This window comes from Syngnathus floridae, chromosome 6 (assembly GCF_059516105.1).
Source record: "Syngnathus floridae isolate MCC-2025c chromosome 6, RoL_Sflo_1.0, whole genome shotgun sequence".
NCBI lineage: Eukaryota > Metazoa > Chordata > Actinopteri > Syngnathiformes > Syngnathidae > Syngnathus > Syngnathus floridae.
Genome location: NC_142418.1, coordinates 14920353 through 14947022, shown reverse-complemented (window position 1 = coordinate 14947022; position 26670 = coordinate 14920353). Strand labels below are relative to the sequence as shown.

General features: G+C 43.4%; 3 protein-coding genes and 1 long non-coding RNA gene across 7 annotated transcripts; 1 reads left to right on the top strand and 3 right to left on the bottom strand.

The window, feature by feature from the left end:
- Window positions 1–1683: 1683 nt before the first annotated feature.
- On the bottom strand, window positions 1684–5377 carry cdkn1bb (cyclin dependent kinase inhibitor 1Bb). Its single transcript, XM_088379178.1, has 3 exons — window positions 4619–5377; window positions 4408–4531; window positions 1684–3167 (listed from the first exon to the last, which is right to left on the bottom strand). Exons 1-2 carry the CDS (start codon window positions 5049–5051, stop codon window positions 4416–4418), a joined length of 549 nt encoding a protein of 182 aa, XP_088235304.1. The 5' UTR covers window positions 5052–5377; the 3' UTR covers window positions 1684–3167; window positions 4408–4415.
- An 888-nt stretch (window positions 5378–6265) lies between these two features.
- Window positions 6266–8201, bottom strand: yars2 (tyrosyl-tRNA synthetase 2, mitochondrial). The gene is made up of 5 exons (XM_088379177.1): window positions 7386–8201; window positions 7147–7314; window positions 6912–7067; window positions 6655–6825; window positions 6266–6511 (listed from the first exon to the last, which is right to left on the bottom strand). The coding sequence occupies exons 1-5, from the start codon at window positions 8162–8164 to the stop codon at window positions 6352–6354; spliced, it is 1434 nt and encodes a 477-aa protein (XP_088235303.1). The 5' UTR covers window positions 8165–8201; the 3' UTR covers window positions 6266–6351.
- A 240-nt stretch (window positions 8202–8441) lies between these two features.
- Window positions 8442–25122, bottom strand: pparab (peroxisome proliferator-activated receptor alpha b). Of its 4 annotated transcripts, none has more exons than XM_088378548.1 (7): window positions 24897–25122; window positions 18164–18427; window positions 16625–16797; window positions 15402–15540; window positions 12902–13101; window positions 11904–12357; window positions 8442–11825 (listed from the first exon to the last, which is right to left on the bottom strand). In XM_088378548.1, exons 2-7 carry the CDS (start codon window positions 18372–18374, stop codon window positions 11581–11583), a joined length of 1422 nt encoding a protein of 473 aa, XP_088234674.1. In that variant the 5' UTR covers window positions 18375–18427; window positions 24897–25122; the 3' UTR covers window positions 8442–11580. The 4 variants fall into 4 exon arrangements, with proteins under 4 accessions (XP_088234674.1, XP_088234675.1, XP_088234676.1 ...); XM_088378549.1 differs by lacking the exon at window positions 24897–25122 and adding an exon at window positions 22524–22752; XM_088378550.1 differs by lacking the exon at window positions 24897–25122 and adding an exon at window positions 20918–21069.
- Window positions 20998–22494, top strand: LOC148396783 (uncharacterized). Its single transcript, XR_015859038.1, has 3 exons — window positions 20998–21580; window positions 21680–21744; window positions 22145–22494. It is a non-coding gene; the product is annotated as an uncharacterized LOC148396783 (long non-coding RNA).
- Window positions 25123–26670: the final 1548 nt, after the last annotated feature.

The window sequence follows — 26670 nt, the reverse complement described above, 5'->3', positions numbered from 1 at the left end:
AGCCCGATGACGCAGTGAGGAAGCTCAGGGAGGAACTTGCGGCTTCATATGAAGTGCTGGGGAGGCTAACAGGAAAAGATAAGCAAGAAGTGGGGCACTTGCCCGGGCAGACAGCCGAGCGGACTTTACAAGGAAAAGGACAGTTTGAGCCGAGGAGCTTCACTGGAATTTTCTCAAAGCTGACTGTGGTCGTGTTTTTTTCGGTGGCGCCGATGGAGTGTGACGGCAATTACACAAAAAAGAAGAGGTGAATTTTTCTTCTGCAAGAACAGACACTATTGCATCATCGTTGGTGAACTTTGACCTTTTGACTTTTTTTTTTTTGGAAGTCATGACCGAGTCATTCACCACAGAAATCAGTCAGACTTGTTTTAGCAAGCCTGTCATGAATTTTGTTATTCCTTCCTCCTGGTATGCTGCTTTCTCAGCAATAAAGTCCATTTTCATGTTTATCCAAGTGTCAAAAAAACAGGAAATTGCATTATTAACTCAATTTTAAGAGTAAATAGTGTCTGTCCATTCACATATGCACAAAAATTTTAAATCCTGTTTATTCATTTACACACGCACACACACACACACACTTGCAGTCAGTTAGTCAAGCAGCAAGCCAACTAGTCAAGCAGTCAGTCTGAGGGTGTAGGTTTGTAGACGTGGGAGGGGGGGGGCCCACCTTTGTCTGCCCAGACACAACAGTGGCTGGCCCCTGGCCCCCTTACAATGGCCCTCGCTACAAAGCCCCACACACTGGGACAATGGTTCCGGCTCAGGGTGGGGGTTGACGGCTTGAGCTGAGGTTACCCACCTGCACACTTCAAGACTGGACGCCGACCTGTGGACCCGGCCCGGCTCGTGCACAAAGCCACACGGCTGCAGGTGGCTTCCTGTGGTTGCCTGGCAGGAAGTGTGGAGGCAACAGAAGGGCGACACGGGTGGAGCGTCTTAACTTCAAAGAGAGCATCTTAGGCAATGACGACAAACTTTCCACAACAAAGAGGGAAAGAAAGTATTTGCAAAAATATCAAAAAAAAAAAGTGGAATCCTCTTACTTGATGTGCTTGCTCATCTGTCCGGGATCTCCATTGTGGTATTTTGATAAGGGCCGCGACAGATTCAGCGGAAGACCGGTCTTGGATCGCCGTCTTGGACTAGCAGTCATTTCCTACAAATAGATTTTTAAAGTACAGTTTTTGTTCTTGTTACACATGAATGTTTTTTTTTTCTTATTATTACTCAAATTCTCACATAGCAAATAAAATGAGATCCACCATCACACACACACACGCACACACACACACTTCATTGTCTGCACATGACCCATTTTAGAAGACATTAAGCTCATTGTGCAAGTTTGAAGTGCACAAACCACAAAACCGTGCCAGTTTTCCTCCTGATCAGTTTGATTTTTTTTTTTAAATACTCAACACATTTGTGCTTTTTGGTATTTACCTCTTCTCATTTTTCTCCGTTTCTGTTAACAATTCTACAATGTCAGTGGCTGAGGAGTGGTCTGCTCACTGCTTGCTTTCTGATTGGACGAACCACCTGTCAATCATCACCATAACAGTTTTTACACTAGGAGGGAATTCACATGCATTCTAGTTTTCTCACCACCCAGTCGAAACTTTAACAAATTACACAAACCACAAAATACATTTAAAAAAAAAATAGGCTGCAAGTACATTTAAATAAAATTTTAACTTTTTTAATTGATTGCAACAGATTTTATGACCACACATTACAAAAAAAAAAAACAATGCACATCAAATATCTTATTAGGCTCAGTTTGCAACCTTGTTGATAAGAAAAAAAAAAACTACCACAAATATGCTTTTAAAAAATAATACAGTTATAATAAAGTAAATGCCACTTTGGATAACCGCAAATTAAAAAAACTTTTTTATATTCTACATTTTTTAAAAAAACGGCTTATCATAAATAAGTTAGTATAATTTCTGTGTTTTTTGTGTTTTGATGGTTTTTTTTTCTTACAAAATAATGTACAAAGGAAATATTTACACAAAAATACACAGGCAATTTTGACTGCATTTCTGAGACGAGTTGGTGTTCCTCCATCTGGTCCGGTTTGACACCGGGTTCAGAACATTAGGCCAAAAAAAAAAAAAAAAAAAAGCTTCTAGATGCCAACATACGCATCCTCAGCAGGCTGAACACAAACAAAGTTATAAATGCGGATTTAGTTCAAGGTTATCACAAAGTCAAACTATGTGAAGTCAAAAGAAGCACTTGGCAGCCATCAGTTTGGTCTTGTAAGAACATTCAAACCCGGATTAAGGCAGGTGATGTGACGAAGAGGAGGACTTGAACTCGCAACCAAGAACGACCCTTTTGCACCGTTTTTTTTTTCCTTCAGAAAGTACCTCACAACTCCATCGCACTGTTCGAATAAACGCAGAGGTGTGCAAGGAACAACATAATAGGATTCCGAGAAACGTCCAAAAACATAATTTCTCCATCCCAAGTATTGGGGCCATTTAAATAAGAACGTTGCAATCCTGTGAAAGAAACATAATAAAATAGGTTGCTACATTTGTACCGTTCTTCACTAATGAGTTTGGAAGTGTGAAGATACACTGTCGAGAAACTGAAGCTATGTTACAATTTTTTTGAAAAATTGTGTCCAGGTCAAAACTGCCTTTCAGTAAATAAAACAGCATTTTGGAAATCAAACTACACTGCAATTCTTCAAGTCAAATCAAAATTCACACCTTGTCTTTTTTTTTTAATATATATATATAATATATATATATAATATATTTAGTATAAAGGATTTCTTTTCAAATCACAATGTTGTCTTATGTGCTACACATGGAGAAATTATAATTTATATACACACAGGTAGTACAAAAAGGAGCAAATGAAGAGAAATCCAACCTAATTGCACACTGCTACATCAACTGCTTTTCAGAGGCAGTAACTTTACACAAAACAAAAAAATTGCTTTTGAGTGCCACAACTCGTTTTTTTTTTTAGTGTTTTTCGTAATCAGTGCTTCAACAGCGTCCTCGAGGAGAGCTGATATGTTTCTCATGATGTGTATACTTCCTCTTCTTCCAAAACGAGAACAACAACAACAACAACAAAAAAGTCGACCGACAATAGAGGGTTTCTCCTCCAAAGTACGCCGAGGAAATGCATCTTCAGTTCTGTGAGAGGGAGGAAAAAAAAACAGACAAAGAGTTGTTCAGATTAGACACGGGACATACAAAGCATATCTATTGTAGACCTCATCGCATAAATATACAACAGGGAAAATGATCCAACACGCTTTCTGTTATTGTAATAACAGCAATGTAGCATAAATATTTGAAGTACTACAAGGGTGCTCAAAGAAGCCTTGATAATGTCACTTTAAAGTTCTCCTTGTGAGAAAATAATGCAAATTTAGACGTTAGAAATAAAAATGAAAAAAATGCAACAAAACGCACATCTAATGTCCTATGGCAGAATTGCAACAGTGTGCATTTTTAACACTATAATTTTCAATCAATAAAATACAAATGGCTCCCTAAAGAGCCATAGCATGCAACTTGGGACATTATAGGCTTCTGAAATGATACTATTCTTTCAAGTAGAGGCTTCAGCACAATGCATTCTGCAGGAACCTCGCCCTTTAAAAACGCCGCTATTAAATGCAGAATAAATCAAAACAAGAGCAAATGCTACACATGCAAAACTTCACTCTGAAAAAAAAAAAAAACCCCGAACCACCCACAAATTAATTTTGACATAACACGCAAACTATTAGGCTGCGAATACCGTCAATTAGTAGAGCGTGCAAAGAGCATGCGTACAAAAAAAAAAAACAAAAAAAAAAACGACTATTAACTACAAACGCACACAAAAATCGTGAGTTTGTAGTTGAGCACTCAGGGGCGTAGACAGATGTGCGCGCAGAGAACACCCCCCCTCCCCCACACGTGCACGCGCATGAGGGCAGTGGCTGCTGACGTGTTACTACTACTACTACTACGACTACTACTACCACGCTCTCGGTCGCGCACGCGAGTTGTTTACAACTTTACTAACCAGGTGCAGCGAAGGGAAAAACCGTGCACGCCGCTGCGTGCGCGTGCGTAGGCGTAACCTTAGCAAAACACCGTGACGACGACGACAACTTGCGTAATAGTAACATTTGAACTTGGCACACGATGTAAATCAATTTAATTACACAATAGTTTTTTTTTTTATATCAAGCACTTTTTAAAATATATATTTGATGACTGCAATAACATCTGAATTTCACCTTTGGAATCAATTACGGGTATGTTAATTTATTAGGAGCATTCCCAATAAACTTGTACTATTTGTATCGTAGCAGATTAAAAATAAATAAAATAAAATTGCCATTTTGCTCTATGGCCATGAACAAAAACAAAGCCTTACCGTGCATCTCACGTTTGCCTCCCCGGGCTTCCGCTCCTCTTTCTGGGCGTGTGTTCGGCGGAGCGACTCCGGTTTGGATACTCAGCCGGGCTGCTGTGCGACCTCTTATTTTGGGTAGTGGGCTCTGGGGAAAGCATTAAAAAGTGTCAAAAAAGGAGAAAAAAAATGCGAGGAGACAAAATTAGTAGTAGTCCGGTAGGGTGTTAAGTACCGTGGCTGGCCGGTCTCTTCCTCAACGCGGTACACTGCTCCGGGCACGACGTCGGCCCACCCGCACGCTCTTCCGCAGGCTCCCGGACAACACAGCGGTGGTTCCCGTTTACATCCACATGGTTATTCCCCGAGCCTCTTCGCTCCAGCCGCGGCGGCCGCGTATAGAATTCCGGCACGTCGCGACAGTCCACCAGCTCCCAGCGGTATCCGGTGTCGTTTTCCAGCTGGATGTCCGAGCTGAAGTCGAAGTCCCACTTGGCGGCGGCGGCCTCCTCCATCTCCCGCTGGTGTCTCTTGAACTCCCGTTGGAGCTCGTCGTGGTCCACCGAACCGAATAGGATCCGGCAGGCTGACGGCTTCGGGTGCTCCGACAAGCGCGGCTCGTTCCGCTCCAACGTCGGGCTGCCGTTGGAAAGTCGAACATCGGACATTTTTTGTTTTAATCCCCCGCCCCCCTCCACCACCGAGAAAGACGCACAAAAACAGCCGGGAGGGTCCACTTTTTGCGGGGCGAAAAAAACAACTTTTCGCTGGGTAAGATCCCAAAAATAAAAGTAAAACGCAATGTAGGCTGAAGAGGGGTAAAAAGCTGTTCACGCCATTCAAACGTCACCTCCGTCAACTCGCAGCCGCTTCTTGTCACTTTAAATCCGCTGAGGGGAAAAAAGAAAACCCAAACAGAGGAAAGTGCACGCAGCAGCTTCCTCGAAGCCAATATGGCGATTGAGTAGACGTACGTTTGGGTTTGAGAGCTTGACGGCAGAGTGGAGAGGGAGAGGCGGGGACAACCAAATTGATTGACACGTAAATAAAGGTGAACCCTCATTGGTCCAAAGCCTTATAAGCCCGCCCACTCCTCTTAAGGTGGCTCACGCAAGATGGGAGGGCGGGCCCAAACAGCCACCCTGTTTGTTTTGCTCAATGTTACATGCGCCCATTAAAAGGCGTTAACATGTGACGTAACAAATAACAGTTTCATAATTTTCATCACGGTTGGCGTGGATAGTCCACTTATCACGATTGGCGTGGACAATCCACTTAGATTGCAGCCTCGAAACGATTTTGTTATACGTGATGATAATAATAATAATTAAAAACACATCAGCAGTGAGAAATGTTTTTTTAAATCCACTTTTAAAAATTGACAGGTCAGATAAAATGCCTTCTTTGACCACACTTTTTCTCCGACAGTGATTTCTAAGCGTAGATAAATAAAAAATATTTGGCTCTCCAAGTATCATCATCATGAGAAGTATTTTTGAAAGCCACTGTAACATTATGCACAATTTAAATGTTAGCAGGGTGCTTAAATAAAAATAAAATAGACCCAAATGAGGATTCACTTAAAATGTATCGCACATTAAAGATGATAAATGGACGTAAGTGAATGTTGGAAACATTTAAATGGAAATACATTATAGCCAAACGTATTTCAGTCACATACATGTCGACATTTTTTAAAAACGTTTCCATGGGAATTAAGGCTGTTAGCATAAAAAATATTCGATCTATTTTATAAGGCACTCAACTTGTTGGAGCATGTCGCGTTCCAGCATTTTATGTTAAGGACAATGGCTCCCCCTGCTGTTCATCTCTCAAACACTTTGAGTTGCAGTTTAATTGTGAGCAGGCAAGAGGCCGAAACTTAAATAAAACATTTTAATAACCAAAGCTAAAGATACACATGATCAACTCTAAAGTATTTATAGGCATACATATTCTATATACCTTTCACAGACTGAGCCACTTGATAATATGGAAGTTTTTCTTGCCCACCCGGAGTAGCGTGAGGCCGTTGGCCAGGATGTGGACCTTGGGGATGAGCACCTGCTCCGGGTTGTCTGTCCGCTGGTGGTTGAGCCACACCGCTCCCTCCGAAACCATCCGATACCTAAAAGTCCAGCAAAAATCAAGCCAACATTAACCATTGCTATTTTATTTTCGAATGGTTCGATTGGACCTGCAACCTAACAGGAAGCTTAACAAAGTTCCACTCAAGCTCAACATTGGCTGTGTGTGTGTGCTCGCCCGTACCCTTTGGGACCGTCTGGGATGGCATTGACCCTGCGGCAGGCATCGATGATGGTGGTCCCTGGTTCCAGCAGAAGTTCATGGAAGGGAGCCTCTCGGAAGAGCTCCTGCAGCTCCGAGTCGCTCATCTCCTCCAGTGCCTGCACGCTGCTGTGGTACAGAGTATTGGTGCACCTGTACACACACACAAAAAAAACCAACAACACACGTTTGCATCTATTGGTCCCAAAATGAAGACGTTGACAAAACAAGATTGTGACCTCTTGGCACTCTCCAGGCCCTCCTTCCCATGGACCAGCTTTGTCACTTCAGCTGCGAGTCGCTTATGTGCCAGCCGTTTACCGGGATCTGCTCGCTGCTGCTCCATCAGGTTCTCCACTTCAGCCAGCGGCAGGAAGGTGAAGAGCTTCAGGAACCTTTGGGGAATACATACGAGTCCTGTGCGCCGCACAAACACCCGACTCGAGAGTTGGGGTTTTGCGGCGCCTCACCCACCTTTCCACGCTGGCGTCAGGCTGCCGCAGAAAAAACTGGTAGAGCTCAAAGGGAGACGTCTTGTCGCGGTTGAGCCACACGGCGTTGCCCGCTGTCTTGCCCAGCTTATCGCCCGTCGAGCTGGTGACCAGCGGGAGGGTGAGGCCGTACACCTCCTCGCCGCTCACTCTGGGAAGCCAGCAAGAAGTGCTGTCATGTTCTTAATGGATTTCACCTACTGGTTTGAAGAGGGTACTTACTTGTGAATGAAGTCGTGGCCAGACATGAGGTTTCCCAGCTGGTCGGTGCCTCCCAGTTGGATCTTGCAGCCATAGAGTTGGTTCAGGTGGTAGAAGTCGTACGCCTGGAACGCCTGGTAGGTGAACTCGGTCAGACTCATTCCTTCCGAGCTGCGCAGCCTGGACTGGACGCTGTGGCGGCTGAGCATGGTCCCCATGCGGAAGTGTCTCCCGGTCTCTGATAGGAACTTCACCACGTTCCAGTCTTTGTACCAGCTCAAGTTGTTCAAAACAGTCACGGTCCCTTGCGTCTTGGAGCCGTCGTGGAAGTGCAGTTCATGGTTGGTGAAAATTCTGTGGATGCTCTCGCGGATGCTGCGCGTGTTACCCTCCACGGCGTCCGCGGACAGCCCTTCCCGTTCACTGTTCTTTCCGCTTGGGTCGCCAATTTGCGCAGTGGCCCCGCCGAGCACGGCGACCACATGGTGACCAGCGCTTCGGAAGTGCAACAGGCCGATGAGGGCGAGGAGGTGGCCGACGTGAAGGCTGTCGGCCGTGGGGTCAAAGCCGCAGTACACGGTCTGAGCACCCGACTGAAGCAGGCGAGGGAGTCGATCGTGCCCCGCGTCATCCGGGAAAGAGTCCTTCACAAGTCCGCGTTTATTGAGTCCGTGTAGAAGCCCGTTGCACACAGAAACCGAACGGTGGAATTTGCATTTGAGTGCAAAGCTTGTAGTTTGATGAAAACAAGACCTGTGTCGTAAAACATAGCGGCAAACTCTGGACAAGGAGGCCGCCATGTTGAACACGAGAACGGAAGTAGGAGTCAAGGAATAGCCATAAATGGTGGTTGCCGACGAGCGATCGCCCTCTAGTGCAGCGGAGTCGCAACCGCACAAACGTCAGCCCCTGGTGCTCCGCACACTAAAACAAGCGCCACAAATCTTAGTCTTTACACACCATTTAATCATTATTTAATCATTATAATAATTTAAAATTAAAGTTGAACTTTGCTACTTTGTAACTGAGGTGATGCAGTGTTAATGTATTGTCAGATGGAATCCAAGTGCACAAAAGTTCATTCAAAGTTTTTTTTAATTTTTGAAATCCATTCAATGTTCACCTTATCAGCTTATTGTATCATTTAAATGACTAGCTTTACATTCTTTCCTCATATACATTTACAGTATTTTGTACCAAGCCACAATACACATTGACATCACATCATGGTTTTGTCTCCATCTTCTCCATAAAAGCAGACTTACAAAAACAATCACATCAGTTTATTTGTATTACAACTGCAACCAAAAACAGTATTTAGCCAGAATTGAGGGGGCGGGGGGGTAAGTACTGTTTAAGAGTTATAGGTGACATCACAGTTAGAAAATGAACAGTACTTGTAATGGATCCTGAGTTCAGCAAAGGTTTCCTTGATACGTTTCAACAAAATCCCTCTCAACATACACGCCCAAACAAAAAAAAAAAATTCCTTGTTTGGGCCCAGTTTGGGTACATGACATTATTTTGCAACCTATTTTAAAGCTGTGATTCCTCACTGATACCTTGTATGATCTACAGCATAATCTTTCTTAGGACCAGTTGAGTCACACATGCATTCCCAAATGTGCACACAATCTCTATTGTAATATATATTTTTTTTGCACACATGGTAAGGCACAGACTGTTTGCAGCTATTGTCAAAGTAATCCTAATCCCTAGTAAGAATCTGTGATTGGATGGGAAACGACGTTCATGAGGAAGCAACTATATAGAGTCTTTGAAAATGATGCCCTGGATGTGCCAGCTGGCATGGGAAAAAAAAAATCTGCGAGAGATGGAGATATGAAAACTCAAAAATAATTGTCAAGTACCCTAAAAATATTTTCTAGTACGAGTGCATTGGTTTTTGTATAAAATCCTACTAAATTCAGATTAAACAACATATACTGCATTTTCATTACTGCAATGAGATGTGAGCATGGTTTATAGTGATGTCATACATATGCAAATTAGTCTATATTATTCCAAGGATCATCATTGTATGACCCGAGAACATGGTATCCAAGTGGAAATGCTCCAATGATCAGTTAATGACAAAAGGTGAGGGGAAAATGTGATGAAAAGAAAGAATGGTTGCAGTTTTGGTGGGTCACAAAGCGGCAAAGAACACATTGGAATGTCCCTAAAGAGAATCTATGGATATTCAAATGATGAGAATCCTGGCTGCTCTTCATTTTAGTTGAAACAGTGAGAAACAAACGTACTGCACATACACGTCGTGGTATAAAAAATAGGATCCAATTCAATTGAACACTATTATTAGCTGGTAGCTAAAGCAACAACAAACATGATTAATTTGCGGTACAAATTTTTCCCTGGATTTTTTTAGGGGCAGATAAATTGCATGTATGCTTTTTTAAGTTTTCTCCGGACGAACAAAGTCACACTCAAAACACTTCAGCTAGGAAACAAATACAGTGTAAGGGCCACATAAAGGAATTATTTTTAAGAAAATCAAAACTAAAAATAAATTTGAGAGAAAAAAGGAGCAAGAATTACAAATACAAAAAATTGTAAGAATTTGAGAGAAAACACTTTTGGGACCAAATTTTAAAAGAAAATCATTTTCAGCAGGAAAAACAATCAGAACAAAGCAATGATATTCTTACATTTCACAATAAATAATTTCCAATGTGGCCCTCGAACTCCTAAACTGCAATGATACAAAAACATTATCCACTTGACATGAAGTGGAGCATGACTTCAGATTAGCTTTGAATCTCTTCCAGCAGATGAAGCAGAAAGACACTTGTCACCTTGTTATAAAAAAATGTGTACAAACGATCCCTGAATGCTAACCGAATGGATGTTACCAAGACCAAAAGGAAAATATTTCTTTTATTTATCTGACTTTGTAAAACTAACAAATGAGTGTTATTGCTATTGTGCTTCATTTTTACAGTTAGCTGTTGATATGGCAAAGCACAATCATTATTGGAGCACTTGTTCTTTATGAAGAAAAAAAAAAGCATGTCCCTTTAAATGTCACAGGCCAGCTTGTGTGCACTGAGGTGGTCAGATAGAAAAAAATTCGGATGGATGTTGCTAAAATGAGGTTAGTCGCACAGTCAGTGGCTATAAATAGTCTGTACACCCCGCTTCAAATGCTGAATTTTTGGGATTCGAGAACAGCCGAACGCTACAAACCAATTTCAAGAGGGTGTGTACACTTATGCAAACAAATTATTTCAAATATTACTTCATTTTTTCCCAAAAAACTCAAGGTCACAATAGTTTTGAAATTATTTTTCATTTTATCAGGGGTGTGCAGACTTTTTATACCCACTATACAACCACTAAGACGGGAAAAATTACATGAGTACATGAGAACAAGACGTGTCGTGGCCGCCATCACGGAGTCCACTTGACTGCAAAATTTTTATGGCTTTAGATCACTCTTTATATATATATATGTATATATTTTAAATCTACATTCTGTTGGAGTGACAGTTCACTCTTCCTCATTTTCGGGTGTTTCAGAGAGCGGGGATGCCACAAAGGCTGACCCCAAAATGTCTTTTTAAAAAAAAAAAAAAAAATCTGCCATGGTGGAGTGGAGCAGAGTCAACCCCTTGTTGATCGCAGGCCTCAAAAGCCACGTTGCCACCAAGGAGTGCAGTTCAGCTCTATACGTTACGACGCTAACCGTTTAGAACGGTAGCTCGTTCCTGGTTTGAAGGATGACATCATCAATGCAAGCCCACCAGTCAACTCAAGAGGAAGGGCGCAATGTAAACAAATGACAACACATTGTTGTTTGTTCTTCTTGGCATGTGACGTTTGTCTTCTTCCTCTTTTGACTGTTGAGCAAGGCTACGTACAGGAACCCTAAAAAGTCAAATGAAAATGTTTAAAAAAAGTCAACTTGGGGGGGGGAAAAAAAAAATCGGAATCTCAGAAAAAGCAGCTTGGCTGTTTTGAGTCTGTATTCGTCATATGTTCTGTCCAAAGGCTGAAGCTCGCTTTTTATGCATTGGAGTACGGTGGCCCTGTAGGCTCAAAAGGGGTTCAAGCTCGGCCTGATGGAACCAACCCAAGGAGTGCAACTTCCACGTCAGTGTACCGAACTAAAAGCGCATCGCTTGGTGGAAACGAGGCTCATTATTAGCTAGCGCTTGGAAAGAGAGTGCTGGGGGTCCGACCCGAAGAAAACGACTCAATACATGTCTCTGTAGATCTCTTGCAGGAGCGGGTGTAACGACGTGTCCTCTGTCTTCTTGATCTCCTGCACCAGGTGAGCGTGTTCGGTGACCAGCTGCCGCAAGTCGGCCAGTTTCTGCAGAAGCTTGGGGAAGAGGAACAAGTCGTCTGGGTGGTTGGCCAGCAGGTGGAGCTGTAGTACTTGCACGATGCTCTCCTGCATCCGCTCAATGTGGCTCACGTTCACCAGGCCTGGCCGGTCTGCGTGGAAAATATGTATTTTTTGATTTATATTTTAAAATTGCAAAATGTTTTCTGTTTGTTTTCCTGTGGCCTCACCTCCACAACAGATGATGGTGGCCACAAAGAGCGCCAGGTCGCTATCATCCAACTCCAGGGCGTTAAACTTGGTGGCAAACTGGAACTTAGGCTCCATCATGTCGCTGAAAGGCCGCCGCAGGCTCTTGAGGAATTCACGCGTGATGAAGCCCGAGCCGTACGCCACCAGCAGCCCGTCTTTGTTCATGCACGAGGCCAGCATGGCGAAGAGGGCCTCGTAGACGCCGTACTTCAACAGAGTCACCTGGTCGTTGAGGTCCAGGTCGGAGAAACCGGGGACCGACTTGGCGAATTCCGTCAACTCGGTGACCGTTTCCACTGAGGTGCACTGGCAGCAGTGGAAGAGGCGTACTTCGGCCTCCCGGTCCTTCAGGACCCCCGCGGAGCCCACCATCTTGGCCACCAGGGTCTGCTCCGCCAGCTGTAGTGTGTCCATGTCATGGATGACCAAAGGCTGCCAAAGGACCGTACACACATTGGGAATCGCGTCAACTCAGCATTTTCTTTCAGCGGGCACGTGCGAGTCAATACATTGAGAGTTCGTTCGAACATACGTTGGAACATATTTGCAAATATGTATTTGTAACCCTTTTTAAATTACAAGCTTCTTTCATTTGATCTATAGGGCAGTCCCAGTTGGATTCACTTAGAAGGTCTCTGGGTCCATTTGGCAAAAAAATAAAACGCTGACTAATCGAGTTCAAAAGGACATCGAAAAGAGACGATGCGGGGGAAACGTTTGGGACGTGGTTTGAAAAAGTACAGGGACGGAGACAAAAATAACAGCAAGTCTCGACGGCATCTTTGGAATCCCCTCGTGCTTGAGTCGCTGCAAATCATCAGCGTCGTGACAAGCTGCCAGCGATTAAGACACAAATTCTGAGTGCAAAGTTGAAAATGTGCTAAGAAGCAGCGTGAAATCACTCCGGGGAGGCGAAGAAATATATTTTGTGTCAACAAGAGGTGGCGACCTGTGACGAACGCAAAAGTCAACCTACCGGGGTGCTGGTCTTCCCCGTGAGGATGGTCCGAGCTTTGGCCTTGTTCATGTTGAAGTTCTTGAGATAGGCCTCGTAAATCTGCCGAGCTAGCGTTTTCTGGTCGGCCATCTGGGGGTCCTCCACCTCGCGGTCCCCCGTCACCATCTCAGCTTTCAGCTTCATCTTCTCCGACTGTGGCATCCGGCCAAAACGAATGGCTGTGTGGAAAGCGACGCAGACACTCATTCAATTAGCTACCGTAATTCTGCTACTTGCTTTTAAGAAACAGAGAATTCATGAGAACTAAGCGGCTACTGGAGTAAGTGATGTCTGTTTTTAATTTTTCAAGCTTCCGCTACGCCTAAAATGTATAGCTTGCATATATTAAATCCACAAGATGGCCGACAAAGCACTTGGAACAAAAAGGATCATAAAGCATCAACACACGCCCGTGCTAATTTTGCTCCTGTAGTCCCAAAAAAAAAAAAAAAAAAGGCTAGCACAATGATGTCGTGCCAACACACTAGAGCAAAAACAATACACACCTAGCAATAACACCTGGATTCCACCAGATGGCGTCTGCTGCCCCCTACAGGCCTATACACGTTTCAATAGATACAAACAGAACCTGTAAATTCCATCCACTGTAATGATAGGGTTCTTTTCTGCAGCTGTGTTGCGACCCCACCAATTTGTTATTACAGTCGGGACAAAACATAGCATTTGCTCCGTTCCAGTCACTGAGCTGATTTTTTTTTCTTCTTGAGACTACACAGACGGTCTGATCCCATCTGACTAACAAGATTGCAAGTGAACTGTATCTCACCTTGCACACACAAAGTACAGCTTATAAGAATAGTTCTGATTTGATCCGATAAGCGGGAAAACAGGTAGCTAGACGCCATTGCATGATGGATCGTTCAGAAGATGGGTGTCGGATCATGTTAAAACTACATAGCAAGTGACTGACGGACTGGGAAGGAGCCAAGTCTAAGTTCAGAGGAAGTGAGTGATGTTTAGATCAGAGCCAGCGGTCTGAAATTTTGACATTAATAAGCACATATTGACACATAACATGTAATTAATTAGCTTTGTGGGTTAGCATGAAGCTAGTGGGCTAAAAGTTATTTTATATTAAATATACTGTATATAGATATAGATGTAGATATCGACATATATTGTAATAAATATTATGTATCGATATAGTATCCAGGAGGGTCCAATTTAGCTCTTGTATCCATTGCAGGTTCAAAGATGACGGTCCAAATTTAGCGCCCAATCCGCCCGTCGATTGTCATGAGACTGCTAAGAGCTCATCAAAGGATCCCGTTGCACCCGTAAATTCAAATCTAGGCTCTTTTGTTACACTTTAAGCCATGAAACTCAAGAATGAGGAAATAAGGGACGTATAAAATTGTGAGCTCTATCTTAAAGGAATCAAGAATAAATCAATGAAGAGCAGACCACAAGTGACGTGGTGGAATATGTGGTAAGGGTGAAATTATTGAGTGCTCGCATGTCATCGTCCAAATGTGTTTCTAATCCCGACCATGACCTTGAACATGGGCTGGCATGTCTTGTATGCGTCTGTCAGTGTGTTTACACAGTGTCAACAGAAATACAGTAAACCTCCTGCATGGCTGGAATTGCGCTCTACAGCGCCCCCAATGCACAAGTGAGATACTTGCGAGCAATAGTATCCATGTTTTTACAATTCTGGCTTTCATTTTTAAAGTTTTATTTCATATTACAGTACGACAAAGATTTAAAAATATCTCACATTTTGAGAAGAACCGAGACAAATACATAGGAATAAGATACTAACAGCCAACATAGTCCCATTTTAACATCATGTAGTAAACGAATTTTTAATAGTGTGCTGCCCCTAGTGGCGGAAAATAGATGTACACCCCAAAACAACTTGAGTACCCCCTCCTCACTTCCTGCTCCTAGAGGGTGTTGAAAGGGTTCATGACTGGGGGCTTATTGAAACTCAATCAGTCTCAATAGTATGACTTATATTTATATTTTTGTTTTATAATTTGTAAGAAGTACAGATACTTGGCTTAAAAATGAAATGAAAATGAAAGTACTGATCCAAATGCTGAAAGAACAGACCAAAATGTACTCAAGCACACAAGTTTAAACTGGATTTTGTTTCAACAACTTGCCACAAAATAAAAACATCCCAAAATAGTTTCCTTTCTTTGTCAACTTTCACTGTGTTCATACTGAGGAGAAGAAAAAAAGCTAGCTAGCGCTGCCGCAGGCTTTTTAGCAAAACGTGGCTTTTCCATAACTTTGCTAATGTTGAGTTGCACAAAAAACTCAATCCATCAACTTCAAGGTTGACTTGCGGCTAAATAGACCAAGACTAATTTGATGTGCTAGAGAAAAGCAAAGAGAAACGAAACGACGAAGTGGTGAGGTGCCTCAACTTGTACGCTTAATTGGAAATCCCGGCAGCGGTCTCATTTTAAGCACAAAGGAGGGAGCGGCTCGGCCTGTTTGGACTCACCGTTGTGGGACATGCCCACCGACAGGCACTTCTGGAAGCGGCAGTATTGGCACTTGTTGCGGTTCTTCTTTTGGATCTTGCAGCGGCGTTCGCATTTGTCGTAGTCCAGCTTGAGACGGATGGTCCGCCGAAAAAAACCCTGAAGGAAGGACAAAAATGCTCAACGCACATGCTAATTAAAGCATGAAAACAATTCATAGCCGTGTTTAGACATGCAAAGAGCAAAATTGAAGTCAAAACCACAGATTTCCACAGGTAGCGGTGGAAATTATGACATCCCTCATAAATTAAATTTTCATCATGTGACTAAAGAATGAAGAGCAGATATTTTGCGTATAAATCTCATGTTTACGGCTTATTTTCTTGCATGGAATCGCCACCATTATAATTTTGACTTGAGTTTCAAGGCAGGGTTAAGGTTTCAAAGTCAGTCGAGGGGTTGCCTGCCGATACAATCGGAAGGCATTTTTATGCTGGTTATTACGCAATAGTGCCGCCGTTAAGTAACACTCAACTCACATGGACATGCTCGAGTTCAAAGTTATAGCAGCACTGTAATTTTTTTTTCAAACCAGGACAGTTTAGTTGAAGTAAGAACATTACCTTTAATTCACTTTTTGGGCTTCTGTATTTATTTTGTCATTTTATACAAGCAGAATTTTTTTTGGGGTTCTAGTATTCATATATTGCGATGGGAGGTCTGTCCAGGGAATGTTTGTCTTGACAGCTTCCAGACTTCCCTGAACTGATTGGAATTCTGTTGCAGACAACGCAGCAAAGTCACACCCAATGTGCGAGTAACCCTCCCACAAAAGTATTTCAAAAACCGAAACTTCATCAGCATCCAGCCGTGTGGATCATGCTTGGTGAACTGGGAAACTTTTGACTGACAAAAAAAAAAAAAACTATCCTCGCCCTATCATTCCAATCCAAACGTTTGGACTTGATCTCTGGCTACACAGTTAACAATTAACTCGGGCTTGCTTGTGTCACATGACCAACATGTCACTCCTCAGAATTGTGCTTAAAGGTTGGAAAACCGAAAGTTTGCTAATAGAGGTGTGCCCCATATACTGTAAAAAGATTCTTAAAGCAAGGTGGTGTCGGGTCCTTGTCGCGATCTGTGAATGGACAAGCTTTTTTTTTGCCAACATGAAACTCAAGTAGAGAAGGGCTTGCTTGTTTGTTTGAATAATTTAAGTGCGGAGTCAGTGTCTTCTCACCTTGCAGCCCTCGCAGGCGTGGACGCCGTAGTGGTAGCCCGAGGCCCGGTCGGCGCACACTCGACACTCCAGGCTGAGCGAGGACGAGGAGGACGAAGGCGAGAAGTCCTCCTGGCTCGCCGCCAACCCGTTAGCCACCGAAGACGACGGGCTGGACGCCGGCGTCAGGGCATCTGATATGATAATATTATATGAAATATAAATAATATTTTTGCTTTCACACAACACAACAATGGATTTCAAATTTGAAACAGTTTGAAGAGAAATTAAATTGTGCCCTAATTATTTTATGATTATAGCAGATTGACACTTCAGTTTTTTCCATTGTTCTTGACTAAACTCAGTGAGGACTGAGAAGATTTTTGTGATTTCTGTCCCACATTTGACTCTGTTTGATTAAATAAAAGTGCGAGTGAAGATGTTGACTGCTACGTTAGCTTCTTGGGCTAGCTAGCTAGGTGCTATACACTTATAATCAAAGGGTAGATGTGTGTAGTTATGAAGTTTTACATTACAACAGTAGTTTATTTCATTCGTTGTCAGATTGATGTACATAAAAATGTAAATGTCGACTGAAATGTTAGCTTCTTGCACTAGCTAGTAACTGCCAATTGGCTGTACTTGTGATCAATAATAGGTGGAATGTCATACTTTCATGTTTGATTACAGCTCAGTTGATCACTTGAGATATTTTGGCTCCTGCCGGTATAACAAGAAGTTATTTTCCATTCATGTGATTGACACCAGTTTGCCCATTCCGTCATGGGTACAGAAATAGTCCAGTAGATTGGCACAAAGCCGCTCCACGTGACTTGAGAGATGCCCATAAAGCAGCCAAAAAAAAGTCCTGCCTGTTGCACATTTAGCGTAACAACAACACTGCAACCATGTGTCTTTTTCATGATCGATCATTTTCTGTCCACTAGCCCCCCTCTAGACAAATATGGTGGTAGCGTGGATTTTCCCAGCTGTCCACCTCATCCTCTATTCAGGAGGGAACAGAAGCCCAGTGGATGTTTCCCGAGAAGTGGTTTGGGGTGGCTGTGGAATGCGGTGGGGAGGGGATTGCTAGTTGCCGAGAAGAACGAGGGAGCGCATGGAAATCAAATCCAAAATAAACGCAATGAAGTTTCAAAAGCAGGGATTGGTCATCAATCTTCCTTGTTATGATCGTATATCCGCATTCGGTTGGAGCAAATGAGGGATTAAGAAACTACCGCGTAAAAACAATCGCATAGCGATTACGCTGAGCTGCTGAGGAAACACTTAAGAATGTGGGAGAACACCACAGACGGCCCAAAATAACTTTTAAGGGATTGCTTGTCTTGTATTTCACCAATTTTGACCAGTTTTAACAAGATGGATGGATGGATGGATGGATGGATGGATGGATGGATGGATGGATGGATGGATGGATGGATGGATGAATGGATGGATGGATGGATGGATGGATGGATGGATGGATGGATGGATGGATGGATGGATGGATGGATGGATGGATGGATGGATGGATGGATGGACAATGAAAACATCCCTCACCAAAGACAGTGGAGCCTTCCGAGCCGTTGCTGGACGATTGGTACTCGGGGGCATCATAAGAGCTGAGGGTACTTCTGTCCATGGACTGCGAGATGTCCTGGAGCTCCTCCATGCCACCGATGAAGTCGTCATCGGCGTACAGCGGGCTGTTGCCCAGCATGGAGTCCTCCAGGGGCGAAGGCGGCCGGTAGTGACTCTCAACATCGACCATGGCCGCGTCCGGACGAGGAGGGGCGGGGTCGGCCGGCAAGCTCACGCCTCAGGCTGAAAGTAACGGAGAACAAAGGGAGGTAAATATTGTCGTCTAACATTGTCACGATTTTGGGAGTGTTGATTGAAATATCAAATACCGATAATCGGGTTTGAGTACGTGCGCTGACAAGATAATCAAGCAAATGTCATGAAGAGAGCTCAAACAGAAGGAAGAATGTAGGTCACTAGGCTGGAAGACCGGAACCGGGTCTACAGTCTTGGAGACGAGAAGAGCAGACGGGAGGAAGCTCCGGCGGAAAAAAGCACTTTTTCGACGCAGCGCTTTCCACCTGGCCTTCAAAACTTGAGCATGTAAACTAGGTCAATCTTCAGTAAGCCCCTTTCATCAGGCCCCGTTAAGTCCATCAAAGACGGGGATGAGGGGGTAGAATAAGAGGAGGGGGTGGGGGCAAAAGAGCCGGTGCGAGGGTGGGTTACCAACTCGAAGCCGTCCGATGGCAGCTGTCACTCGTTGCACACGGTTCGCCTCGGGTTTGACCTCAACTTATCTTTACGGTATAAAGTAGAATCGTGGCACGCGGGGAAATATGAGCTTTAGCGTTAGCTTTTTGAAGCTAAGAGCTACTTCGCGGGCACACGAGGACACATTTCTTTCCGGCGACGGGAGATGAATCGAGCCGTACAAGAACGAGCGGAGATTGTGGTCGTAAAAGTGGACGGCGAGGTGTTATGTCAACAGACGGCCAACGCAAACATTGTTGTATTTAAATAACACACATACTTTTCTTAGCTTGTGACCTCGCCGCTGTGAATCCAGTTAACCTTCTGTGTCAAGCATACGTTTTTCATTGCGGAATATTTCAGGGTCCACATATATTCTATGTTTAGGTGACTCTTCGGGATGACGCTAAAATGATTGATTCGTAATCAAAACGCCTGTTGGGCAAATTGTGCAAAAACTATTGAAATATTTGGATAAAAGTTTCAAGGTTAAATTAAGTTCACCTGTTAAGATTTATCATGCATTTTAGGTCTATTTCACCCAAAAAATCCAATATCCTTAACTTTTGTTGAGTACTCTTTTTAGCCTTTTATTCACCATAAGCTATTATGAAAATATCACACGATACAGTTTGCTGTTTATATAAATGTGATGAACTGTTACGACAAATAAAAACCATTGTTTGCCCATTTGTTCTCAGTTACGGAACACACACATGCACACGCACACACAAACTCATCGCAGCGGCACAAGTTCCAGCTGAGGAGAATAAACACGCCGAACAGACGAGCCCGCCTCGTCGACGTCCTCTGACTCTTCGCCCCCCTCCAGGGATGGAAGAGGAACAACGCGAGGTTAGTTTTCACAGCCGGCGCGGGGAACAAAGGAGTCACAAATCATCTGCGATCTTTTATACATATAGCCCCTAAAGCAAATACTATTTTATACTATTTTAAAAATAGTTAACTGGTTATATTGAAATAGTTTTTTGTACAAATTAAATCAAAATCAATCATCCTACCTGACACTTCCAAAAACGTTCCCTCAAGCGTCTCCTGACAAAATATGACATCCCCCCCGTTTCTTCCTTTCCAAGAGATCTGATGATGATTACTTCACATTCATGGGTTAATGTTTAATCCTCAGTTCCTGCGGAGTGAGTCCTGACAGGACCGTGAGAGGAGCACAGGGGTCAGGGCGGTGGTCTCGGACGGCGACTGCGGGCCCACGTGGGCTGTCACATCGCCTGCCGGCTGATGATTTGTCTGAGTCTCGCCTCACTCATCTCGGACCACCGCGCTGGCAGTGTAAACACTGAAGCGGGCCGTTATCAGGCGGAGCTGATACGCCGGGGACGGCTCCTTATTGTTGCCATGACGACGGCGCAAAGTGCAAGGCGGCGGCGTGCGATTGACATTGGACTTTAGTGGCGCTTAGTGACCGATGGGAAGCCTGATAGCAAATTGATCAATCATTGTTTCATGGGTTTATCATTTGAGCAGGGGTCAGCAGCAGTGCTATTTTTAGAACAGGCAATCTGGATCCATTCATTTTCTAGTTATCGGTGATCTTTACGTAATTCCATAATGGAAAATACAACATCACACGAGTCAGAAATTATTTGGTGACAGGAACCGAGCCCCGCTGCGCATCGCAAACTTCTCCCCAGCGTTCGACATCGGTGCTTTGCAACAAGATGCCACTAGAGGGCATCAAAATAATCCAGTGGATGTTTAGTATTCAAAAACTGAGCCAACAAATCACAAATTTCAGTGAAAGCTGGGTTAACCAAAAATTCTTCATAAATGTCTGTATTAATAGTTCAAACCACAAAACTATCATCCAAAAATACTCAGAAAGTGGCTCATAGCATTTCAAATGCTAACAACCGCCTTGTTTCCCCGATTAGCCGTAAATCAATGGACTCCATTGCCAACGAGGCACAACTATCTTGACAAGCGAGGGTTACTCAAGATGAACTCTCACGGGCGGCTCCACATCTCAAAGTCACGTTACAAAAAAGTCTGGCGGACTCTGACCTCTGCATTGACAGCGTGGTCGTCGCGGAAAGAAGAAGCCAGCGCAAGCCGCAAGCCCAGTGGAGCATGCAACCGCACGAACAAGGGTGCACTGTGTCAGGGTGTCGCGTTACCGCCAAACATCTACGATGACCTGCTGTTTATAGCACACACTGTGGTTAAAAAAAAAAAAAACAGCAAGTGCGTCATAGAGTCCATACATTTCAAGCCATGCATTTAACTCACCAAAGACAAAAGCAATCACATTTTGCAATGTGTAATTCCACAACGACCCCCAGCAAATGGCGGCGTTGATAAGACGATAAAAATAGTTGAAGGCTCTATTTAAACCACAGGTCGGTCATGCTTTAAATAGAAGCCAATATGTGAGTCAAAGTTGACGGCGCCCGTCTCGAGGTAGGCCTGACCCACAGTCCCGACTTGGCCTGCGTTACGCAATGGCCATTGTGATAACTAAGCAAGGGTTTGTTTCGTCCTCCCGATTGGCAGTTGCTAAAACGGGCAGACGGTTTGCGACGGTGACCTTGAGCCGCACCAGGCCACTTTATATTTCCAGAGCCCCACGCATGTTTTGAAACATCTCGGCAGTTCATCCAGACTATAAATCAGACAAAACCGCCGCGCACTCCACGGGACATTGCATGCTGCGCAATCAAGAGCTGAGTGAGTGAAATTAGCCACCGAATCAGATCGGCACCGATCCAAAAATCTCTTTGAACTTAACTCACTGAAGAGGCACGACTTTTTTTGCCTCACTTACAGTTTTGCTCGCTGAAACGACATCATGAAGACCACTGGCCAAAATGACCCGCTCAAAGGTCACTTAAGTAAGCCCGTCTATTTCCTCCCCGCCAATATATTTGAAGAGTTTTCTTAGTGGTGCTGATAATGAATCATAAAAGAAATAACTTACACAAGCTGAATGAATCGATTAATCGACAACAAATCAATTACCAAATGAATCGCCTCGTATTTTAATCGAATTGTTTAGAGACATCATGTTTTTCAATACGCTTTAATGCAAATAAAGTTTTCTGCGATTGTTCGATTAATTCCGACATCTTTACATTTATGCTAACCATTACGCTTCTGAGCTGCCAAAGCAACTGTCCTGCGTTTACCAACGACGCAGGAGAGATTTTTGTATTGCGGAAAGGCTTTCGAAGGCACGACCCTAATAAAGCAAACTCGTGTCTCAACTCCATGCACCTTTACCTTCTCCCCCAGAGACAAAAATAGTGTCAACGTGACCACCACAATGAACACATCAAGGCAGTGTGTGCTGCTAAAGGGGAGGGAATGTTCAACGGGGGCTCTGCTCGCGCCAGCTGTTGCGTGCCAAGGTTCAATGGCCTCCACGCTGCCGTGACGGCGGCGCTGGAGGACCAAGAGGACAGCCAGAGACTCCGAGCGAGAGCATCCAACAGGACGTGCGAGACGTTTCTATTTGCTATGACAGCTGCATGTGTCTCTGATTACATTTTCCAGCATGACGCTGGAGTGCCGAGTCGCTCACGTTGAGACGTCGGGATCGGCTTTGCCAACCGGATCAGCTTACCATAATATCATATTTTAATACAAACAAATGATTAAAAATACAACTCACCGTGATCAAGTTGTGCTTGTTTTTTCTTATCATACAGCAGACATCTTGGGATGACGAATGTATTTTATTTTCAAACTTCTTTCAGACTCTCATGACCGGGCCGCCCCAAAAAATCGGTTTTGGTTTGCTGGTTTTGTGCCGGCAACACCGTTTATGTACCCAGAAACCAAATGTTTCCTTGAAATGTTACCCAGAAAGCAGGCTAAGGAAGCACGGCTTTGCTTTGATGCTTTTATCAGACACATGATCACATCATAAACCAAACCCACAAAGAAGCTGCACCAGCTGATATCTTCTGGCTTTGTCTTCTGTTGTGTAAACAGGCCCAAATAGAAGTTCTCATCCACCAACAATGTCTGACCTGCTTTAGCCTTTGCATGCTCAGGCTAATAATGAGACCAATCAGTGCCCAGTTTACATCAAGTCTATTGGAACATTTTGAGCAAAGCTTACACTAAGAAGCTCATATTAATCTTATAAGGTTAAATCGCCTGATTATGATAATGTTTATTGTTTTGTTTTAGCGGAGAACAGAAGCCCTGCTAACCGCTAAGCTATAGTGAAAGGTAGAAATACATGAGCAGTAAATTAGCCAAAGAAAATAATTGTGTTGTTATGTTTGTTGCTTTTCAATTTCTTTTTATCAGTTCCAATTGGCTAACAGGCTAACCAATTGGGACATACTTTGATCCTAATTCTTACACACATTTTTCTATCATGATCCATTTTGTTAGTGGAGGGATTTGAAGCAATGCAAAGTGGACTAAAACAATGACCTGTGCTTGCAAAAGTTTAGAGAAAGTCAAAAAAATATATATATTTTTTAATGATTTTATCATTAGTTGTTTGTTTTTTCATCCCTGCCAAAATTTCAGAATTGTTCCATTTTTATTTGGAAAACCTGATAACATGATCACATGTTTTGTTAGCCGTTGTTCATACATGAGTAGCACGAGGAATCGCACCCACCGCGTTGTAAAATTAACCGAACAGAAGTAAAGACAGGAGTTCGGAGATTTTCCGTTAAACGGTAACTAATTAAATCCACATTGAGCATCCAGTGACCCTTGGGTCTTCATTAGCACAGACAATCTCCTCGAGAGCTGCTTACAGTAAGTCTGGCTGGAGGGCCTCAATCCTATTGCCCGTCCCACAAGGACTTTAACGTAAGGAAGGCTCAGAGGGGCCTGCGTGAAGGTCAAAAGCTTGTTGATAGAGGTCACGGGTTGCACAACAAAGAACAGAAGAAGAGGGCATAACATGTTGTACAGACAACGCTCAAAAGGTGGAACGTGCATATTTGGTTCCATATAGACTTGAAATTGTTATTAAAAATAAACATCCAATATAATGATGCGAACATCTTCCACCACTGGTGCAGGTGTGTGAGGAACTATTTTTCGCTCAGCCGGTTGACAATAGGCCTCTTCACCTAACTCAATCCTAAACATCTGAAATTTTTCCGTCAGACAGCGAGAACCTGAATGTCCAGTTTCACCACATAGGAGGAAAAAATCCCGCCTCTCATTCTGTTCTCGTCTTTTACGTCCAACTATGTAAATGCTCAATTTGTGGCCAGACGTCAAACTCTGCTATATAATCTAGCAGCCCACAAAGCTATTTTCCTTTCAACTTTGATATAGAGAATTGAGTACACATCTTCGATATATCAGCCACAATGGTTCATTGAATGTGATGTGGTGGTCAGAGTCCTAAAAAGACAACGCCAGTGATGGACAACTATATCAACTTTTCCGGAAATCGCCATATTAGACCAATCTGAAGCACTGATGGAAAAAGTCTGACTTGAAGGCATTTATCGATCCAATTTTTTTGCACATCTGCCGATACCAAGTCCCGATCTGGCACCGGATTAGGAAGAAAAGTAGAGCGGACATTTATATTCTCTGAATTATCTAATTTTTTTAATTGACAGTAGCCCATCATGAAATATTTTTATCTTTTTATATCTCATTGTGATGTTATTGTGATGTGATTTGGATGTTTCGGCAATATGGCACACACTTTGACAAACAAGTTGTTTGTTTTGTGCACAACCTTACAGGAGATTTTCTCAACAAATTCTTGCTGTGCACAATGACCGTAGTGTAATAATGGTTTTGCACGAGCAGACGCAGCCATTGTGCAGATGCACCGACTGACTGGCTTGCTTACATCACTGGGCAGCCTGCACCCGATCTGCGCAGGCGTGCAACAATAACAACAAGAAAACTGAAATCAAGCGTGCCTGCATGTAACAACTTAATTCATGATCAAATATCGCCTTGAAATAGTCACGTGCATCATTCCAGTGGTGTACGTGGGTGTGCGCACGGCTCGCGTTCTCAAAGCGCGTAAAAGAAGGCGTCTTACCTGATTTGAGGAAGCTCGAACCGGAACCAGCATGTCGTCAGGTCAATAGGGGAGACGGATACCCAGGGATGGAGCAGCAGAGTCCGGCCGCGTCCTTGTTTCGTTTGCCCCTGTAGCGCTGCCTGCCTGCCACCCGCTTGCTGTCAAAAAGAGAACCAGCACGTCGGTACAAAAGCAAGGGGCGTCCGCTGAGGCTCACGCCTGCCGGAAGTGACGAAGGCAAAGACGCAGCGTGAAAGCCCGCCCCATTTCCGCGTCTGAGGGAGACACACCTACACTTTCAGCCAATAGGGAGTTGCTGTCTTACGAAGTGCGGCCCTTTAACTTTGAATTCAAAGAGGAGGCGGGAGAAGAGAGAGGAGGGGCGGGGGGAGTGACGTGACGCCCACTCCCATACTCTCAAAAACTGGGCTGTCCTCACATGACCCTTAGCATTGGTACGTCCGTCAAGATCTTAGAATGAATAAAATGCAGGAAAGCAAATTCTGAAAAAATAAGAATAAATAGTAAAATATAAACGCTCGCCCCACCAAATTAAAAAAAAACTACATAAAATAGGCAAATATATAAAACGCGCCTTGAAAATGGTGAAACATTTTGTCTGCTGAATGCGCTAAAAGTGACTTTTCCTGCAATCATCTTCAAAAATGTATGATGGATTTCAAAACAAATCTCTGAATACAGCTTAAAGGGGACTTTTTATTTATATCCACACTGGTCCGTGAAATTATGCACAACTCTAAACGTGACCCTGTGTAAAGGTCATATATATTGCGTAATCAGACCCCCAAAAGTGCCCATGAAAAATTATGTCCATGCTATCAATCTTTCTGTATCCTGAAATTAGACCTTACACCACAGATGGGTTGGAAACGAGGCCAAGTTTTCCTAACGTGTTAAAAAAAAAAAAAAAACTGACCTCGTTAGCGTCCCTCTGCGCTGGTTTCCCCATCCCATTCCTCATTTCAGCCCTTCATCACATTCTGGACACATCTTTGGCTCCTCAATAGCGCCTGGCTTGCATCCTGGTGGCAGCTCCTGTCTAAAGACCCCCTCGACACCCCCCGGAGTGGGCCATGGGACCACTGTGACCCCACCTGACACACTAACAACCAGTCAGCTTTACTCAACACCAGTCTGTCGAGTCATCTCGGTACGCGGGCTTGACGGAAAAGGAAAGTCAAGACCAAAATGTATTTATACAGAAAAAAATACATCTGAAATTCAACCCAATATTTCTTGACCTTGTTTGAACTAAAGAGTACGAATGGAATCTTAATGCATATGCCTACACAGGTTTTTTTGAACTGGGGACAGCAGAAACCTGACTTGATAAAAGGTGAGGCCATTTGCAAAAATAACTAATTGTTTAACGTATCCTATTTCTCATATGTGACGTGAGACAGACGAGAGCTTGGTAGAAACACGAATCTCTGCTGCTACCTACTGGTAATAGACGGTCATTGCAAAATTGGGGTTTTGGAAATAAATGCTGTAATACTATTAAGAATGACTCAGTAATTACTGAGTAAGTACAGTACATTTTGATAAATAAAATTGCCTTGACCAACAAATAAAATATAGCCTACGTTTTTAAACATTGTCGACTATATTAGTTGCAGGAGCAACGTCGTATTTCTAGAAACGACTGGCCATTGAAATATAAAAGGTCATAGCCTTATTAAAATATTTTAAATTCGTCACATTGATAAGATATCCTGTATTGCACAATTCTAAATTTAGTGACATGACCAGTGTCATAAAACCACTAGAT

Excerpts from the sequence above, each read along its gene's own strand:
- yars2 (XM_088379177.1), bottom strand. The coding sequence starts at position 8,164 with ATGGCGGCCTCCTTGTCCAGAGTTTGCCGCTATGTTTTACGACACAGG. Across the intron at positions 7,315-7,385 it reads GGCCACGACTTCATTCACAA|AGTGAGCGGCGAGGAGGTGT; the intron begins GTAAGTACCCTC and ends CTGGCTTCCCAG. Across the intron at positions 6,512-6,654 it reads ATCCCAGACGGTCCCAAAGG|GTATCGGATGGTTTCGGAGG; the intron begins GTACGGGCGAGC and ends CTGGACTTTTAG.
- pparab (XM_088378548.1), bottom strand. The coding sequence starts at position 18,374 with ATGGTCGATGTTGAGAGTCACTACCGGCCGCCTTCGCCCCTGGAGGAC. Across the intron at positions 15,541-16,624 it reads ACGCCTGCGAGGGCTGCAAG|GGTTTTTTTCGGCGGACCAT; the intron begins GTGAGAAGACAC and ends TCCTTCCTTCAG. Across the intron at positions 12,358-12,901 it reads CGGGGAAGACCAGCACCCCG|CCTTTGGTCATCCATGACAT; the intron begins GTAGGTTGACTT and ends GTCCTTTGGCAG.
- cdkn1bb (XM_088379178.1), bottom strand. The coding sequence starts at position 5,051 with ATGTCCGATGTTCGACTTTCCAACGGCAGCCCGACGTTGGAGCGGAAC. Across the intron at positions 4,532-4,618 it reads GAAGAGACCGGCCAGCCACG|AGCCCACTACCCAAAATAAG; the intron begins GTACTTAACACC and ends TGCTTTCCCCAG.